The 18,946-nt window shown below is 49.6% G+C and overlaps 1 protein-coding gene across 2 annotated transcripts in view; it reads right to left on the reverse strand.

Annotated features, from left to right (window-relative positions):
• Window positions 1-18,946, reverse strand: part of SEPTIN11 (septin 11) — a 36,004-nt gene that overhangs the window by 11,717 nt on the left and 5,341 nt on the right. For both annotated transcript variants that reach the window (XM_062494053.1, XM_062494052.1), the window contains exon 2: window positions 39-153. In XM_062494053.1, coding sequence (XP_062350037.1) covers window positions 39-153 — 115 coding nt within the window. The remainder of the gene's footprint in view (window positions 1-38; window positions 154-18,946) is intronic.

Below are 18,946 nucleotides of genomic sequence, written 5' to 3' on the forward strand. Positions count from 1 at the left end.
GTGTGAATGTGGGGCCGTGCCCCCTGAGGGTGACCTACCCACACACAGGATGTTGAAGCAGAAGCCCTGTGATGTTGACTTGTTGACCAGCTGGTCCGGGAGGCTGTCGAAGCCCACGTGGCCAGACAGGGAGAGGTTCCTGAGGTCATCGTTCTGTAAGACCCAGAAGAAAAGCATTCAGCAGGGTTGTAACACCCCTGTCAGGGAAGAAGTCCTGTCAGGACTGTGTTAAGGACACAGAGGCTTTTGGGACACAGGATCTGAGACGAGGTTTCCCTCCCAAACGCACTCTCCCTTCCTATTCCTTTCTACTTTTCTTATCCATCTCTGCTGTGGGGCTCAGGAGCTAAAATGTTCCTGATCCCAAGGTAGGCAAACACCACCACACTGGTTCTCCATGCCTGTCACCAAAAAGCCAGGATTCTTTACCCATCTGCAATACCAAAATGCTGTTTCTGAAGCCCTAGCATCCCATATCCCTAGGGTTACCCTAAGATTATTTAGGCAGACACCCGGAAAAGAGGCCAGAACATGATCAGAGCTGTGAGCTGACCAGCTCCTGTTTAGTTGGTGAAGCAGCTTAGGCTGCCTCCTCCGTGTCCACTGCACGGCTACACAACAGAAACCAGCCAACCTTCCACCTCAGAACTTGCCCAGCAGCATGGGAAACTCCCCAAACTTCCCAGTGAGGCTGGCCGTCTCCAGAGGCACACTGAGGAGTGACACAGGTTGTGATATGCCCTGCTTGCAGCTCCAAGAGTTCTTCCTGACAGACACCATCTGCAGGTGAGCAGAGAGCCAAGGTGGTGCTTTCCTTAGATCAATGTGCCAAAGGGAAGGAGCAGCTCTCACACTTGCTCTGTCCTCCCAGGACTACAAGGGAAATGCCAACATTCCTGCCCTTTCCCTGCAACTCCTCAGCATGACCACAGCAGGACGCAGCTCAGATAGCAACTGTGCCACTAGAGCCAGCTCCAACTCTTTCCAGCTTTTCCAGGCTTTGACAGGAAGGGAATAAAGCGAGCATCCTGCTCTGCCATGCCTTGGTTTACAAATCACCTCATTTGACACGAGGTGAGGAAGCAGGACACTGTTCCCAGCATTTCCTGAGTGACCTATAAAGCCCCTGGCGCTGCCTCTGCCTGTCCTCAGCAGGAAAAGGAGCCAGGCCAGGCTGCCCAGAGGTGCCAGTCACCCCCTGTGACCTGCTCTCCTCCTCAGCTGCTCGGGGGCTTCAGCAGGCAGCATCCAACACCCCAAAGCTACTCTGTGGAGGGCATGGGAGCAGCACAGACCTTGCAGAAAGGAGGTTTGACACAACCCCCAGATTGTATTTAGGACCTTCCCACAGCAGCTGTATGGCAGTCCACAGAGAAGTTGAGGAAAACAAGCCAACCCAGTTACCTCTTCCCATGCCAAGGTCCCGAGCACAGTAAAACAAGCAAACAAAAAAACTCCCCCACCTGGGGAGACCTGGAGCAGCTCTGCTGCTGTTTCACAGCATTTCTCACCTAAAGTTGGTTGTCCTTAACTTGGAAAGTACTAACCTTTCTCCAAAGCCAAATCCTTCCAATGGAGTCACTCCACCAAGGCCACAATAAATCACAGCTGTGGGCAGCCTCAGCCTGGTTTAAAGATGCTGGAAGCACCAGCTTGTTTCCACAAAATCAGTGGGCTGTGGACCAGACAGGGACAACTCTTTGGTTGTTAAGAATCAAAAGCAGTGGAGAGCTTCCCAGTCTCTGCACAACTGCTGAGCAGCTCCACTTCCCTTCTCAAAATATAAGGGACCAGCCACCAACTGCAGGGAGAAATTAGTTACATCTGGGCTGAGCATTGATGAAAATGAACTCAGACCTAAAGACATGCAAAAACTCCCTGAGAAAAACAACATCTCCAAGTGAAAATACCTCAGTCTGTGCCAGGAGTCTGGGCAAAGGGCTCCTTTGGGCCACGCTGACACACACAGCCTGGCACCTGGGCTAGATACCTGAGCCTTCTCTTAGCATCTAAACCAGGCTTGTGGTAGGAAAATGCCAATTTACCAGCCTGTTCAGCTCCATCCCTCTCTGTGCTGGGAGCTCACCAGCACCAAACCACTGGAGCAAAAGCTGGTTGAGAGATGCCACCTCCTTCACCCAGGTGAGGTAAAGAAAAATCACCCAGAAAGACCATCACCTCACTGACTCATTAAAGGGATTTCCCTGGAAAAGCCCTGGGATTGATGTATGACATGAACTGGTTAAATGAAATATTTGTAATGTTAGTGTTTCTAAAAAACCAGTGGGCTTGGGTTTATGATCAAGGGAAGGGAGCTCAGAGCAGATCCCAGAAAGCATTTTAGGGCCCATGACTCACAGGCTTCACACAAAGTGGTGGGCGTTGAACATCTCTCAGCACAGCACCACTATCTCCTTCCCTGATGTATTTTGGGAAAGCAAGTCCTGCCTCATCATCAGTTGCTCAGCAGGAACAGGAGTTAGACTCATCTCTCTCATATGTGTCAGTTATTTTTGTTGCAGACCTTCTCTGGCTTATTTCCCACCTCTTACTTTTCTTTTTTTTTCCCCTGTAAGTGGCAAACATAAACAATGGAATCAACAAAAACCTATCTCTGCACTTGGCAGTGCCAAGTATTTTGCACAGGCTGTGCTGCACAACAGGAGCCAAGAGTAGCCTGATATCTGCTCAAAACATCAAAACGCCCGTGAAAAGTTCTGAGGCCCGAGGCACAGACAGAGATGAAACACAAAGCCAAGCATCCACCTCCCTCAGTGTTCCCAGGATGCAGCACATCTCCCTGAGTAGAGCAGACACAGAAAATCGCTGCAGTTCTGCACAAGGCCCACAGATACCCATTTCAGAGGAGACAGCAGAGCCAAAGGAACTGGTTCTCTACATCCCTCCTCCACACACGATCGAAGCCAGTTCTGCAGCAGGCAGATGCCCTTGGAAAGCTGACACGTTCCCAGGGGAGCTACAGGCTGCTTCTCTCCAGAGGAAAGAGGTGCACACTCAGCACTGCAGCCAGGCCTCTGCTTTCACCTCTTCAGGGGGACAGCTTCACCCACAAGGAAAAGAAGCCTCTGCTGGAGAGCCACAAGCCTGATTGCTCAGGGTATCAGCAGCAGAGCAGGCAAGTGATTCACACTTTGGGTCTGGCAGAACAGAAGTGTTGCAACAACAAGGGGATGCTAAGTCAGATGGCCCTGCCTTCCCAGCTGTGAGCTGCCATGACAAACTCCTGAGCACAGTCTGTGGGCTGTGAGCCCAACTGAGTCATCCACTCTGCCAGAGAACTGGGCACCTCGGGCTGAAGAGCAGTCAAAGACAGGCTGCCGTGGCTCCTGCTCCACCCCAGAGCCCCTGGTACACCAACAAGCCACGGGAATGCTACAGGCACTGCTTTATTATTCCTCCTGCCACATGACTCCTCTTTCAGAGAAGGCCAATAGTGCTGCTCAGGTGCTTCAGCCCAAGTGCAAAAGCATCTCATCACCCTTGCTCACTGCCTTCTTCCCAAGCACATCCCTCATTTCCCCTGAGATGAACAGAGCTCAGCACAGCTCCTCCCTTGGCCCAGCACTGCACCTAAACGTCCCGCTGCACTAAAACGGCTTCTCGGGAGTCTCTCACAGGAACACAGTCCTGGGACATGCCTTGGCAGCCACAGACAAGTGGCAGTGTCTGAAGCACTGACTTCTTACAAGCACACTTAAGGAGTAACTACTTGGCAAGCACCTCTCCTTGCTCCCAGCTTCAGGATCCAGGGACGAGATGAGCATGGGTGGAACTGCAGCTCCACAGACTCCTGCAGAGACCAGCCAGTTTGCACCAGATGTGCTGCTAGACTTGGGCGTCTGGAAGTCCTCACATGTCAGAGAGCTTGAGACATCCCAAAAGCAGTCTGTATTTTACAACTCCTCCTTTAAGGCAGTCACATCTCCTTTACTGAGCCCTGCATTACAGGGCATCATTTCCCTCCCTCTTCCCTCACCATCCATGAGCACGAAGCGATTCTGAACATCCGGAGCTATGTGCTAACCCCTACAAAAACTATGGAGTTTTTGAACAAAAACATGAACAAAAAAATGCTTGTTTCTTGGGAAAGATGCTGACCACTTGACTTCTCTTTGCAGAGAGCCCTACAAGGCATCTCACAGTCGCTATTTCTTGGATCAACAACAATCTTCGAGCTGCTGTTATCACAGCTGCTGGTTTTAACTGCAGCAGGGGAAGAGAAGGGGTAAGCTAAGCAGAGACAGGCCCCCAGAGACACAGTAAATGCTACCTTCCATCACTATGAAGAGACTGATTGTCAGGAACCCACGTTCCACTGCTCTTCATTTTAAGGGGGTAAAAACACCTTGCAGAAGACAAGAACGGGTTTGCAGTCTCAGAACCCTGAAAAGGCTCTTGGAGATGTGTTTTTCTTACACAGAGCTCCTGGTGGCAGTGGTTTCACAGGTCAAACAATGCTGTAATGGATGCTCTGTGGCAAACAGTGGGTTTGGCTGGATGGGAGTCAGTGAAGATTAAACAATTCAGCTGATGAGGCACGTGCAAGGAGAGTCAGCTCATTCCTCCCAAGCCACAGTGGCTTGGCAGAGCCAGCAGGAATAAAGAGAAAGTTCTTCTCCTCACTGGAGTCAGGAACAGTCCATCTGTGGGCAGATGGGGAGCGGGAGATAAAGGTGGGTCCCGTGTCACTCCTCCAGAGGCAGCACAAAGCAGAGCTGGGTCCTTATGCTTCCCAAAGTGTCTGGCAGCTGATTGGAAATAAAGCAAAATTCCTCTTCTCCTAGGCAGAAAAAAAAGCCCCACTCCCAAAAGGCCAAGGAGAGAGTTCCACAAGGACATTTATTGTCCCAGTCTCCAGTCTGCTCTCCTCGCTCAGGCCTTAACCATGATGGTGGCTATTCCCCAATCCAAGCAAGCTCCTGGCTGAGCCCCTTTTGCTTTAAGGCTGCTGGTAAAACATTCCCCTCGGGCCCCTCCCGGCCCATGGCTGCTGGCGGCTGGGGGTCAGCTTCACACGGCCTCCCAAGAGTTAAAGAAAACAAAAACCAGCCTCAGATTCATGAGGCGAAAAAGGCTGGTATGAAAAACATGGAGATCAACCCCAAATATGAAGCAAGTGTTTAGTTATTTGAGGCCATACGACTTAGGAGGCACCTTTAAGAAATTCTAAAAGCTTTTACGGTTGTCAGCAGCTCAGACCAGCAACATTTTTGGCCCATTACTAGGTCAAATCATCTTAGATGCTGCATCCAAAGCCAGGGACCTCAGGGATAGTTTAGTCTGCTCAGATAAAAAAGCAGGAGCACAGAAGCAGAGAGTAGTCAGCAAGAGACAGATCTATCCCTCTCCCAGAGCTATTGTCCCTGCCAGCAGGGCACCAAGTATTCCCAGTGCCTGCGCCACAGCCAAGCTCCCTGCTCCTTGTAACAACATCCATAATTCCACTCCCCTTCCTTACACAGGGTTAAGGGATGGCCAAAGCTTTAACTGTAGGACAAATTAATTTATGAGTAGTATGGGGAGAACATGGAAAGCAAGACCAACTCCCTTCCCCTCCCTGGCATTCAGGGACGCCAGCAGAAAAGGGCTGATAGCAATCAATCAGTTAATCAGTTCGTAAAGAGAGGAAGGACTTCTTGGCTGTTGTTTCAGGGTAAGATAACCATCAGTGTCACCAGCAGAGCAGGGGGAGTTCCTGGCTCCACGCTGCTGCTGGCTGGCTGGAGGCTCAGACAAATGCTACTCTAGTCTGGGAGGTCCGTGGTTGTTTTTCTTCCCCCTTGCTTTCTTTTTTCCCCTTTTCTCTTATCAGGGAGAGCAGACCCCTGTGGAAAGCATGTTCTCATTCTGTACATTAATGTGTCAATCAAGCCGTGAAGATTTGTGCCCCCCTCCCTGCCACCACCCCACCAGTGACTCACTGCTGCAGCTATTGTCCCTGAGGAATGGACTGCAGGAAACCATCTTGATCTTCCCCGATAAAAGCGGGCAGCAGCTGCAGCTGCTTAGGGACACACAGCTCCTCCTCACCAGGCTCCTGCCCCAGTCCTCCAGCAATGTCTACCACAACAGCAAGGAGCCAGGTCTCTGCTCCCACCAACGGGGAACGCTGTCAACAGAGCCATGCCACAGCTGGCTCCCTTGCTCATTAAACAGGGAGGTCACAGGGAATACAAAACAGCTCTCCCTCAATTTACTGGATTTTCCTTTTAATCCCCAAGCATCAGGACAACAGAAAAGATTATTTTGTGGGAGGAAGGCTGGAAGCAACTTGACCAACAAAGCACTGGGCAGCAGCAGACAGGGAAGGGCAGGTGTGGGACTCGTGCTGCCCTTCCTTGCAGAAAATGCTGCTCTACAGATAAAATCTCGTGGGTCTGGGGAACCACCAGCCAAAGGAGGCTGCCACTGAGACCAAGCAAGGGGTTCCCCTGAGCAGATGCCCCCAGAGACTTGGGTGATGCTAGACAAGCTTCCACAGGCACAGGGAATAGCACACAGGAGTGATGTTCCCTCCAGGACCGGCCCCCTAAGTGAAGGGCAGAATGACAGAGGGAACAGCGAGCAGGAGGCACAAGCTGGCCCCTGCTTAGGTGCAGCCCACGCACACAGAGCCTGCCAGAGTTAAAGTCAGCGTGCCCCAACCCGAGTGCCCCCCAAAGCTCCCACGGCACGGCTGCCACAGGGATGGGAAGCACAGGGCCCACCTCCAGGACGTGCAGCACCAAATATATTGGTTTCCAGTGTCAGTCGCTGCCACACGACAAGGGACACGCTGCCTGCATCCATCCCATCCCATCCCATCCCATCCCATCCCATCCCATCCCATCCCATCCCATCCCATCGGCGGGCTGGCAGGGAAGCGAGGGGAACTGCTTACATTGGCAAGCGGCAGGAACTCGGCAGGAGTGTGGAGGGAAAAGGATACAGTTGCATTCTTCTGGAAAGAGGGAAGTCAGCAAAATCTGACAATTCAAGAGGGGAGGCAGAGAGTGGGAATGAGCATTTGTCGGCAGGCAAAATGTTTGGCTAAAGGTCAGCACAAGCTCAGAGCACTCACAGTTCTACGCATGCCAAGAACTGACATAAAAGACATTTCCCTCCACAGGTTTCCAAAAACCACGGATCTTTCTATTTGGAGGGAGAGTGACTAATGCTTCTAACAGCCTCTGATGTCACAATCTGCTAACCAGAAAAAGAAAAAAAAAAAAAAAAAAGCTGGACTTCAGGGATGATAAGGACCATATGTGCATTCCAGCAAGGCTTGTAAACTCACTGAAGGGGAAAAAAAGAAAAAAAGGAGAGAGGAAGGAAGGGAAAAAAAAAAAAAGACATAATGTGACAAACAAGAATGAAGACCATCCAAAGGCAGAGCCCAATGAGAACCAGATGCTCTCTGCTCCTCTGGCCAATCTCTCTCCTGACAGTGCAATTACCTCTCTGACCGCCAGTGTGAGGCAGAGAGAATAAAACGGGAGCTGCTGCTCGCGGCAGCTCCCCACGCCGACCTGCTCCTTGCTCCTGCTTCAGGAGACAGCGTGTGGTTCACTGAGGTTCCATTCCCTGCCCTTGGCCTTCTGCAATGCCACACGCAGGGAAAGGGAACCCAGCACCCCCAGCCATTCCCTCAGCCAGGCACGGCGGGGAGAGCTGCGGGTTCCTTCACCTGAGCCCTGAAACTCGGCACAGTGACACGACACCCGGGTCAGGCTATGACTCCGGGCCAGCTGACACCAGCAAGGACCAGAGAAGGCCCAGTCTTTGTCAGACCTGAGAACGTGGCACCTTAGGAGTTAAAAACAACTCTGATAACAAGGACAGAAGCCAGCTGGGAGAAGCAGGAGGGCATGATGCTGTTTAGCCATCAGAAATACTTGTCTCTCTTGCAGTTCTTTGCCCTTTTCCAGCCCTTCTGGCTCCACAGTCCCACACCACCACTGACATGGTACAGCAAGGCAGCAGAGAGGAAAAACCCAACAGCCATTTCCTTCTGTCATGCACTTAAAATAGCCGTGAAAACAGCTGCACCACGGGCCCTGAAGTCATCGGATCTATACTTCTCTCAAAGCTGGAGGCACTGCCTGACATGGGACTCAACACAGAGGGAAGGGTGACAGATGAACTCGGCAGGGTTCCAGCTAAACCCACGGGGAGGAGGGAGCTCCCTGGGACACTGCCCCCGGGCACAAAAAGGTAGAATTAAGACAAACGTTTTCCTCCAACCTTCTTCAGGCTTCCACCAGCTCCAGTCCAGTTAGGCTTGTGAACACAGCCAGAACAGAAGAGGGATTTTGAGAAGGGAAAGCAGCCCAAAGGGCTTGCTTACAAAGCTGTAACAAGGCAGCCCCGTTCCAATACCCGACTCAAATTAAGGGCCGCTGGGACACTAAAAGCAGCAGCTTTCCTTGAGGTGGTGGAGGCACAGCCCAGCAGGGCAGCCTCGCAGTTCCTCAACCTCATGTGTTCCTCCCTAAAAAGCTGCAGCCATACATCAAGGACACATTCTGTCAGCTCCTATTCAACAAGCTCCAAGACTGGAAGGTGCTCCCAGATCGTGCTCTGGACAATTAATCATCCCTGGGACTCACAAGCAGGATCCATGCTGATCCTGTGCCCTGCTGGCTTGCTCAGAGGCAGGTGGGGTTCACTGTGGCCACGCTGCCAAGTGTCTGCACAGACCCAGCTCCCAAGAGGGGCACTGCAGCTGTGCCTATCAAAGCACACAGCTTCAGCTCATTTATTCACCACTTCTCTTGATTCTGGACTCAAGAGTTCAAATTTACCCCACTAGCTCTCTTCACACCTAAATCCTCAGGTAACACAGATGGACATGGCTTATCCCATGCCCAGGTACCACAGCAGTGAGTACAAACAGGTCCTAACTTCAAACTAATCATCACCCATCTCATGGAAAAATCCCTACCAGGACTTTTAGAGACCAAACAAGTGCTAGATACACACCGGAATTCTCCAGGGAAACTTCACTGGTCCAGCATTACAAAGGAAGTGTCAATCCAGTATCAACTGGATTGAAAACAGCTGGCTCAGACCCGCTCTTCTTAAATTCATATGCAAGGTGTATGTGCACATATAGCACTGAGATTGTAAAGTAAAAGGCCAGAGAAAACATCTTGGGTCTAGCCAAGTCCAGTGTTACCACTCTCACCACAACAGGTACACTTGGGTGTGATTCTGACCAAGTAACTAGAAAACAGCAAAGCAAGAGAACCAGCTTCCAGTGAATTAATGGCACAGTCTAACACACTGAGTGTTGAGTCACAGCCCTCACATCTGCTTCAGAAAGGGAAACAGAACACACAGAACCCCTTATGGCACACAGAGCTCTTCCAGGGCGCCACAGAAATCCTTCGACGTGAATAAGAAAAGGTCAGCAATCAATAAATATTGAAAATTACAAATACTGTTTGCTTAGCACACAGTTTTTTCATCTTCAGCAAGAATGAAAGTGCAATTAAGGTAGACTGAATGTGCACACAGAGAACAAGGCGAAGGTTTCCTCAGTCATTTGGCTGACAGTTTTGGAAATATTAGTCCAAAGACTTTGAGCTCTCAACTGATTCAAGGCAACCAAGTTCCCCATTTGCCTTAGGAAAGTCCTGATTTTCCTGCTTTAAACAGGGGAAGCCAATACTAAAACTTTTATGAAAAGGAGCAATTCTATTTTCCAACTGAATTACTTCCTTCCTCCACCTCACTAATTGCAAATTGTTTTGGTTACCTTGACAGACCATGTTCTGTCTTTCCAAAAAAAACTTCACTGGCCAGACTTCCTCCAGAGAAAAGGAACATCTGACCCAGGTCTTCAGCACAGCCAAAACACTGGGATTGTTAGGAGATGGGACTTGAAGACCACCCTACATCAGGCTTTTCATCCTCCTTTACGTTTTGGTGCACTGATAACTGCTACAGAAATGTCACATTTCTGGAGTCAATTGACAGTGCAAGACAGAACACATTTCTCACACGCAGCCCACAGCCAGGAATGTTCCCACAGTCCTCTCCAGATCCATTACTTGCTGAGGGGCCGGACCACAAAGACGTGCGATGGCCACTACAATCCTGGTGATGCTCCAAGTCATAAAGAGTCCCTGGACAGGACACCAGCAGCTGCCCAACATACACTCCAAAGCATCTGACCTCCATAAATGCATGGCTAAATAAACATTTATGGCACCAGAAGAAAGGATTAACTCTCTACTCACAAGGAATCCAAGGATTAGCTCGACAGCTCCAGTTTTTGACTTGGAGCAGAGATAAATTTTTCATTCCACAGATTTAAAGCAACTCCCAGAAGTATCGAGAGTCCCACGCTGACCCACGCCTGTGTTCTGGAGCTGATCTTGTTCCTGCCCACCCCCAAAAGGGGCTTTCCTTGCATTCCAGCTGCTGGTGACAAAGTAACACAGAGTGAAGGACGGGACAGAACAAGTCCCCACCACAGCAAAGCCACCAAGGCTTCTCTCTGAGGCAGCACAGCCCAACTCCCTCTAGCAGCTGACCATCCCTGTCCTTTCCAGAACATCCTCAGCCTCCCCTGCAAACACACCAGCAGAAATCCAAAGCTTATGGTGGCCTCCAAAGGCGGCTCAGGCAGCACCATCACCCTACAAGAAAAGGGTTTTGCCACAGGAGATGAGCCTGGGAACTCCATCCAGGAGGGAAGGACCTCTCCCTCGATTACAGGCAACAACACCAACAACAGGCTTATCTGACAAGGTTCTTTTGCAGGGTCCTCTTTTCCAAACACCTCTCTAACTGAGGCGGCAATTCCTGGGGAAGAAAATAAAAAATGTCATTGGTGCAAGCGGGGTTTTATTGTAAAGGCAACAAGGCCACAGCTGGGATGGATGCAGCAGCCTCCGGAGCTGTGTGAGTACAGCTTCCACCCCAGGGCTGAATCCTGGCAAGGGGCAGTGTGCACAGCACTGGCAAACAGCAATGTCACAGCATTTGAAGCAGGTTTAGAGCAGATTTATTAGTGTAATCCTAATAATGCCAATAAAGTCAGATGCAAAACAGGCATAAGCCGCTGCATGTGAAAAAACCTCCCCACGTCCCCCTTCCTCAGTGGCTCTAACTACAGCACAAGCCTGTTCAGTCACCCTTTTCCTCCTTCCTCACTCCAAGGGTTCTGCAGGCTCCAGTGACACCCTCAAGTCCCCTTGTGTCAGCAGGTTCAGATGCTCCCAGCCCCTGAACCTTCAGCCAACTGGTAATATCCATAAACTTAGCTTTTGTCGGTGAACAATTTTCCTTTCTGCTCTACAAAAAGGGACATACACAGCTCAAAAAAAAAAAAAAGCCAACAATGAGAACAGTGTCTAAATGTACAGCACAAGGAAATAAGCAAGAGAAAAATATTTTGCTCTTGGCTGTTGCTAAGTTTTATTAACACTAACTATTATTTGAACATCTACACGTAGAAAACAACAATTCCTAACGGAAAGTACTAACAGTCTTTCTATACACAAACCTACATTAGTGGCTATCTTCCAGATATTAATTAAATGTATCCTGTAACAATAAAATTATCTTTGGACTTACAAATAATTCCAAGGACTTGATCCAAAACCTCCTATCAACGCAGTGTTTGGTGCGTTCCCCCCACACGAGTTCCAGAAGCAGACCTCCCCTAGCTGCTACTTCTTCCCAAATCCTGCATCCCAACAAAGCCTCCTGCAGACCTGCATGTTCAGTGACCTCGTGGTATGTATCAAATCTCCAGAACATTCAAGGATTTTGCTGCATTTCAACCCGTCCAGGCGAACAACGGGCATTTGTAACAGGAGAGGCAGCAAGCAGTCCTTTACACACGGAGTAGAAGCAACACTTGGCCAGGAAGTGTGAAGGAAGATGTTTTCATGGCTGGCAAAGGGATGAGCTCCATGAGGAGAAGAAGCGATCCAGCAGGCAGGCAGCTGCTCAGAGGGGAGCACTGCTCTATTGTGCGACTGAGCCTAGAGGCATAAAGTGCAAAGAAATGCCAGGTAACACAGATGAAGTGCAGCAAATGTCCTTGGAGCCTTCTGCAGTTATCTCAAATCCACAAGGAGCCTCACAGCTAAGTGGTGCACATCAACTTCTGCAGAGTGAAGGCTTGCAAAGGGGCAGCTATCCCCTAAGGTTGGTTCCCCTCAGCTCCGAGGATACCCTGTTATTAAAACCAGACCTCAGAGATGTTTTCAGCCCTGGCACAGAGCAGAGGGATGAGCAGAGAGCAGACAAACCACAACTAGTGGGAGGCAGGCACCGATCCTGCCTTATGCGCTGTCAGAGGCTTCCCATCCGCATTCCAAGGCTCCCCTACACCTTTGTGAGCCGGACCTTTGGCTTCTGGGATCCCAGGCAGCTCCGGCTGTCCCAGTGTCGCGACAGTTTAATTAAAAGCAGGAGCCTGAAGAGCTGGAAAGAGGCCTGGAGGGCTGCTGGGCTCACATCCGGCTCTGGAGCCTGGTGCCGAGGAAAGGGGTCCATTCCTTCGGCTGCACAAAAGACGCCCGACTCCAGCTCCCGAGCCAGGGGACAGGGCTGCAGGGGGAACGAGCTGCCCTGGAGGTAAAAGATCAAGTGATCTGGCATGTGTCCAGGCTGTCCAATTACCTGGAACGAGGAAACAGTCCTCTAGAACGACCAAGATGCTGCTTGGGAAAAGCCTGCAGCTAAAAACATCTCCTTGTGCTGCTTCCCACTTCTTGTTCGGTGCATATTTAATGCACTTCTGCTACTTCAGCGTGCCCTGCTGAGAACCCAGTGCAGCTCTGCACAGGGGCCGGGCTTTAGGAGCTAAGTGGGACACTTCCAAACATCACCCTGCACTAATCCTATGTTATTTTTCCCACAGCAGCCCGCCACTCACAAGACCATTGGCAGAGGTTTGCAAACCACTGGCATTCACCCACATTCTCTGGAATCGTGTCCTTCCAAATTCATAAATTATTCCGTACACAAGCTGCTGCAACATCCATTAGCTGTTGGAGCAGTCCTGCTAGAAGGTTAAACTGGAGCCAGCATCCACCCCCACGTATTAATTAATGTTGGCCACCACATTCTGCTTCAACTGTCCACCCCAGTCATGTTTGCACTTCCAAGGGAAAGCAGAAGTAGTTGGATTCAGATGCCATTTTAATTTCAGCCCTCCTGTCAAGACTTGTGCTGTGGCAGCCCACTGCTTGTAACAGAGCAGCGTTCAATGAAACCCACACTTGCAGCGTTATCCTCCCTTACATCCCAAAAGCAAACAGAATGAACTATCTGGAGTACTACACCTCTGGACAGTCCAGCTGCTCAGATTTCTCCAGAACAGTTAAGCTAAACACAGTCCAAACTCTCGCAGCCTTATGAGTGCAGATGATAGATACTGCACTGCTCTTGGTTGAAATCCATAGCTCAAGGACAGCTTCTGGAATGGAACATTTTGCAAGGCTGTTTCTCCGAATAACAATAAAGCAAGAGGATTTGCCATTAGCTTGCAGCTCCCGCGGTTACTTTACACTGTAGCTTTTTGTGCTTGGCAGCACTCGGATTTCTCATCCCCTTTATCCCCTTAAGTCCCCTCTTGCCCTGGAAGCAGCAGGACAGGCAGTAGGGCACATCAGGTATCCCTCCAGTAGCAAAGCCCGGGGCTGTTCAGCCTGGCACACAGCACGAGTCCCGCACGGAGCCAGGACAGCTGCGACAGAGGAGCAGGCTCTGCTCAGCTGCTGCTCCAGCCCTCCTGTGAACACCTGACTGAGCAGGTAAATCCTGCCACAAATCCATGGAGCCAAACCTAAGGACTCGGGAAGACAAACACAGCCCAAGGTAAACGAAGCCTGCTCCAGACAAGCACTTCCTGCGGAGGTCCAGGGAAGATTAGTTCACACGAAGGAGCTCCTTGCTCTGACATGCTCTGCAACTCCAAGAGCTGCGGACCGGCCTAGCCCAAAACTGGGGCACAGTTCCCATGCGTGGTGCATGTTTTTGCCCCTGGGTCGAGTTATTTAATGAGATACCAAAGCCAGGGATCTGCTGCTGAACATTCTTATCAAGATTGCAGTCTCCACCTCCCCGTTGCTCAAAGCAGGAGGTGATGCACAAAGCCACAGGCAGCCCTGCCTGGGTTGCTCATACCCCAGAGCAGCCGGGGTCTGACAGATAAATACCTGCTGAGGAACTTGGGAAGCCTTCAAAGAGGAAGGCAGATGCCCAGCTGTCCCTCCCACGGCTGTCCAGGAGAAGGAGCTGAGTCTGTACATGCAGCAGGAGTCACACACCAGCGCAGCCCAAGAGGCTGTGCCTGCACCGGGCCAGCGGCACACCGACCCCAGCAGAGCCAGCGCAGGCTGGAGCAGCCCTTCCTCGGGCACTTGATGTCTTAATTCACATCTTCTCATGTCACCCGGTAGCCCCTGAGGGTGCCAAGTGGAGCATAAACCTCAAGAGCGGGCTCGCACAACCTTCCTACTCACACAGAGCCCAGGAGGATGGCACACATCCAGCCATCTCCTTTCTCCTTCCTTGCACCCAGCACCGCTGAACCCGAGAGACTCTGGGCCACCGTCTCCTTTGCAGGGCAAGGCACCAAAATGGGAATAGGAGGCTCCAGCCCTGAGCAGCTTCCAACTGCCAAGATGTTTCCGCACACACAGCTCAGAAAAAGATACATTTACCACAGCATGGATACTGACAACATCCACACGTCCTCCCTTTGGGACTCCTTACTCTGTCTTTTACACAGGGACCAACCACCTACTTGACGCCAGAAACATTTTCCAGCCCGTGTGAATTTTATAGAATTTCATAGTTCCCTTCAAACTGAAACCAGGACAGCACATAAACTGTATCACAGCTACCCTGGATTTATACTTCTGGCTTCCTGGCTCAACCCACTGGAAGAGATCATCAGGTTACTTGGGTTAGGCTATGAAAATGCTGCTTTCCTCAGGTTATATCAAAATCTTGTAAAGCACATCCCACTGGGAAATAAAAATGCTTCTCCGAGCTCCATTCCTGGCAAAGCCAAACCTGGAGGAAACGTAGCTGTGTTCAAGAACAGACAGGAGTCACATGGCAACCCACAATTTCAACAAAACACCTCTGGCTTTGTGTTTAAATGGTTCTGGCCTACACTAGAGAAATTAAGTATCTCTGAGGAATGCTCTGTGTGAAAATTGCCCTCAATTGCATTCCGGCAAACCCAGAGAAACAAGGTCAGAGTTACTCACACTGCTCACCTTTAAACCCTTCCTCCTTATTGTTACATCTCCCTGAAAACACAACTTGCATATCACCCTATTTGAATAGTTATTTTCTTGAAGGGAGTTTTAATTAAAAGCATTAATCTGGTGGTGCCTCTGCGCCGCAGGAGTTCTGTTGCTGTTTGGTGCAACAGGGCGAGGTCGGCAGAGGTGACTACGGTTGGGGTGTGCCGTGGATTGTGGATTCACTGATGACAGCTTGGCACCTCACAAAACAAGGGAAGGAACATCTCTGGCTTTACACACGCAGAAAACAAAGGCACACCAAGACAAGGCCATTTGCCCAAGACCACACACCAAACCAGAGGCTGGAACACTCGCAGCCTGTCAGCCACACAAACCCTAAGGCCGAGTGGCTCTGGTAATGACTGCTCTAATAATTAATAATCGCTCAACTCCAAATGCTGACTAGCAGGAGTGTTTTCCAGCCGGGTGAATATTCAGCTACCTGGAAACATGTAAGCCAAGGACCCCAGCACTACTCAAATCACGCATCAGAATCTGATGTGAATCGTTCCAATTGCTCAGTGACCATCAACTGTGCGTCCCAGAAGGGGAGGCACTTCTCTGAAAAGTTGTTTATTCTTTTACCTTCAGCCAGGTTCTCTGTAATGCAGGGCATCAGGAGAGCCCAGCACAGCTTTGCTGAAGAGCTGCCCCACAGCCCAAGTCCACACTTGTTCAGTGAAGGCTCTCCCCAGCACCAAAGAGCTCCCACGTCTGGGGCCACTTTTTGTGTCCACTGCACACCAGGGACTTGTGCTGCAATCACCAAACCCTTCCCTCTCCCAGAACACTGAACCAGACCTGCGAGAAAGGCAGGAGCATGTAAGGGCTCACTTGAAGATGGAAAGGTTTAAGGGAGCGGGGGGAGAAAAGAATCGACATAAATTACCTGAAGAAAGCCAGTTACTTTATATATAGCGACAGCACTCTGATATCTTTTAATCTCAGTTTGCCATTGTCAGGTATTAGCTGAAATTCCCTGCTCTGGCTGCCATATTAAAGTGCCATGTATTTAATATTAATGAGGCAGATGAAACAGAATGGGACTAGGCTGGCATTTTCTGTGATAAAAGACAGCTTGTGGCAGAAAAGCATTAATTTATAAGCACTAGGGATTTCTCTTGGCTTGGAAATCGCATCCAAGACACAGCAAACAAACAAAAAAAAAAACCTCTTTTCAAATGTAATTAAAAGTCCTGCTCTTCTGATTCTATAGGCTAACAAAAGCATAATGGTTGACTGGTTGTTTCTTCTGCTAAGAAAACCACACTAGCAGGGAATTGAGTTACCTGGCCAGAATTACGGGAAGCTTTAGATAAACTGCTGAAACAAGATTTGAAAAAATACATGCCCCAGCGCCCATACCCTTGTGCTTACACTCAGGCAAAAAAAAATCTCAGAGCTCAGAACTCTGACTGCCCAAAAAAAGCAAAGGTACAACGAGGCCTGCCATAGGCCAACCCAGACAAGAAACAGATTTGAAGGAGGAAAAAGCAGCAGCCAATGGATGTGGTGATGAAGTGGTGTGATTTGTCACCAGATGATATCCCAAAATCCCTGCTCCTCTTGGGGCCTCGGCATGAAGATTTGAGCACTGTGCATATGTTCAGTCCCAGATGGCTGCGTTAAGCCTTGTAATCACTCCCAGCATTTACCTGCTCACAGTATGACAACCTAATCTTTGTGCTGTAAAAGCTCAGAAGAGATGAGTACTGCTCCCAATTATTTAATTCACCAGTTTCTGACACTACCAGCCTTGACACCTAAAACTAGGAACAAAACAACAACAAAGACTATTGAAATAACATGAGCCATGCTGTTTCTGTGTTCATTCCGCAGATATCCAAGAAATTGAATTCTACCAATTAAAACTAAAGGAGACAGCAGAGAAAAGTAAAATCTTAAGCACAGATGAAACAAGAAAAGGAAAACCCAACTACATTTATGTACAACCTCTTTACTGGCAGCCCTGCACATTTCCTAGACACATCCAGGCAATGTGGGAAAATCCATGTTCCTGCAAGGAGATGCCAGGAATGAGTTTCAGTCATAACCTGGTACTTTCACCTTTCCAGGCTGCAAGTTTCTCGTTTCCAAGCTAGTTTGTTGCCTACAAATTTTGTCCTAGAAAAATTAAGCCAGGACCATCAGCCTGGCATTGTTCATGCATCTGAAAGCTACCAAAAGCTTCCAGGCTGACCCAGATCAGAGGAGAAGGGTTTAAAGATGTGTCTGTAGCTATAGGTGGAACCCTCTCTCTGGAAGGCTGAAAGCAGGCCTGCAGTTCCACCTCTGCTGCAGTTCACACACTACTATTCTCCCTGAGAACCCCTCTCTGCACTGCCCTGCAGAGCCACAAACTCACAGGGTCACCAAACAAGCCAACTCCCCAACCTGAGCCTTTTGTTTTCTCTACAGACAAAAACAGAGCTGCCACCACCAGACTGCCATAAACTTAATTCAAGCCAAGTTCACGTGCTTACATAAAGGACTTTGCACAATTGGTGCCCTCAACACGTGTAGAAACTAAGTTCTGCTGAGCCTTTTGCTTGCACAGGACGTTGTAATATGTATTTCACTTTGCACCCAGGGGAGCCACCAATGAGACACCCAGACTAGGCAGAACACCTTCAGATCCACAGACAGCAAGAACAGCCCAGCAAGACATTTAAACATATCCCGCTCAGGAGTCAAAACACTTCCTCACTTCCACACCCATCACGTGAGAGAGGTTCATACAATTCCTGAATGAAAGACATCAGAGGCATGCAGATTTCCAGGAACAATTTATATTGGAATTACTGCTGTGCACAGCAGTCAGCTCTCAAGAGCCGCTGGCAAAGCGGGGGCAACAACCGTGGCAAAACCAAAGGGTTTTTAAACCAAGCCTTTTTCTATCAGCTTGTGCCAAGTATTCATGAGCAGATCTGGTAAAGAAATAACCCACAATTACAGCACTTCAGGAACATATTTCCAGCAGCCAGATCCCATCTGAAAATAAACCCAGAAACAGAAAATCCAATTAGACAATAGGAAGATCTAAAGAAGCTGTAAGCTCAGATGGAAGAAAGGACCAGCTCCTCTCAACAGGAGCAGTCTGCTCTTTGACAGCACCTTATGTGGGATGCTACTACAGAAAACAAAAACCTGAAGTCTGCAAGAAAAAATGAAGCTTCTTCCTGTTTTCAGACACTTCGAGAGCTCTAATTGCAAATTCAGATCCTAAGCCTACATCGCCAAAAACACAGGCACAGCCTGCATTTTTAAATAAGGAGCCCCAAAGATAGCTCAAGACTCATAAATCATAGAGCTCAGCAAAGTAACTGTACTAGCAGGGAAAGGCAGTAATGGCCTTTGGACTCCAACTTGTGCCAGCAGAGCACCACTTAGATGGGATGAGCAGAGCACTCCAGAAAGGGAGAAAGCTTCCAGAAAGGCTGGGTACTGCTAAAGGAAAACCACAGAGAGCTGTTCTTCCCTCTTGTGCCTCTTCCTTCAGCACCCTGTGCACGGCCAAGTGGACTTTGTCTACACTGGCCCAAGCTGTGGACAGGAACAGTTGTGGCAACAAAGTCCTGGCCCACATTTGTCTAAACCAGAAAGACATCCAGACTGGATGAAGCAGCCAAGAAGAAGCATCTCTTATTGCCACTGCAGAGCGG

This window comes from Cinclus cinclus, chromosome 5 (genome assembly GCF_963662255.1).
Source record: "Cinclus cinclus chromosome 5, bCinCin1.1, whole genome shotgun sequence".
Lineage (NCBI taxonomy): Eukaryota > Metazoa > Chordata > Aves > Passeriformes > Cinclidae > Cinclus > Cinclus cinclus.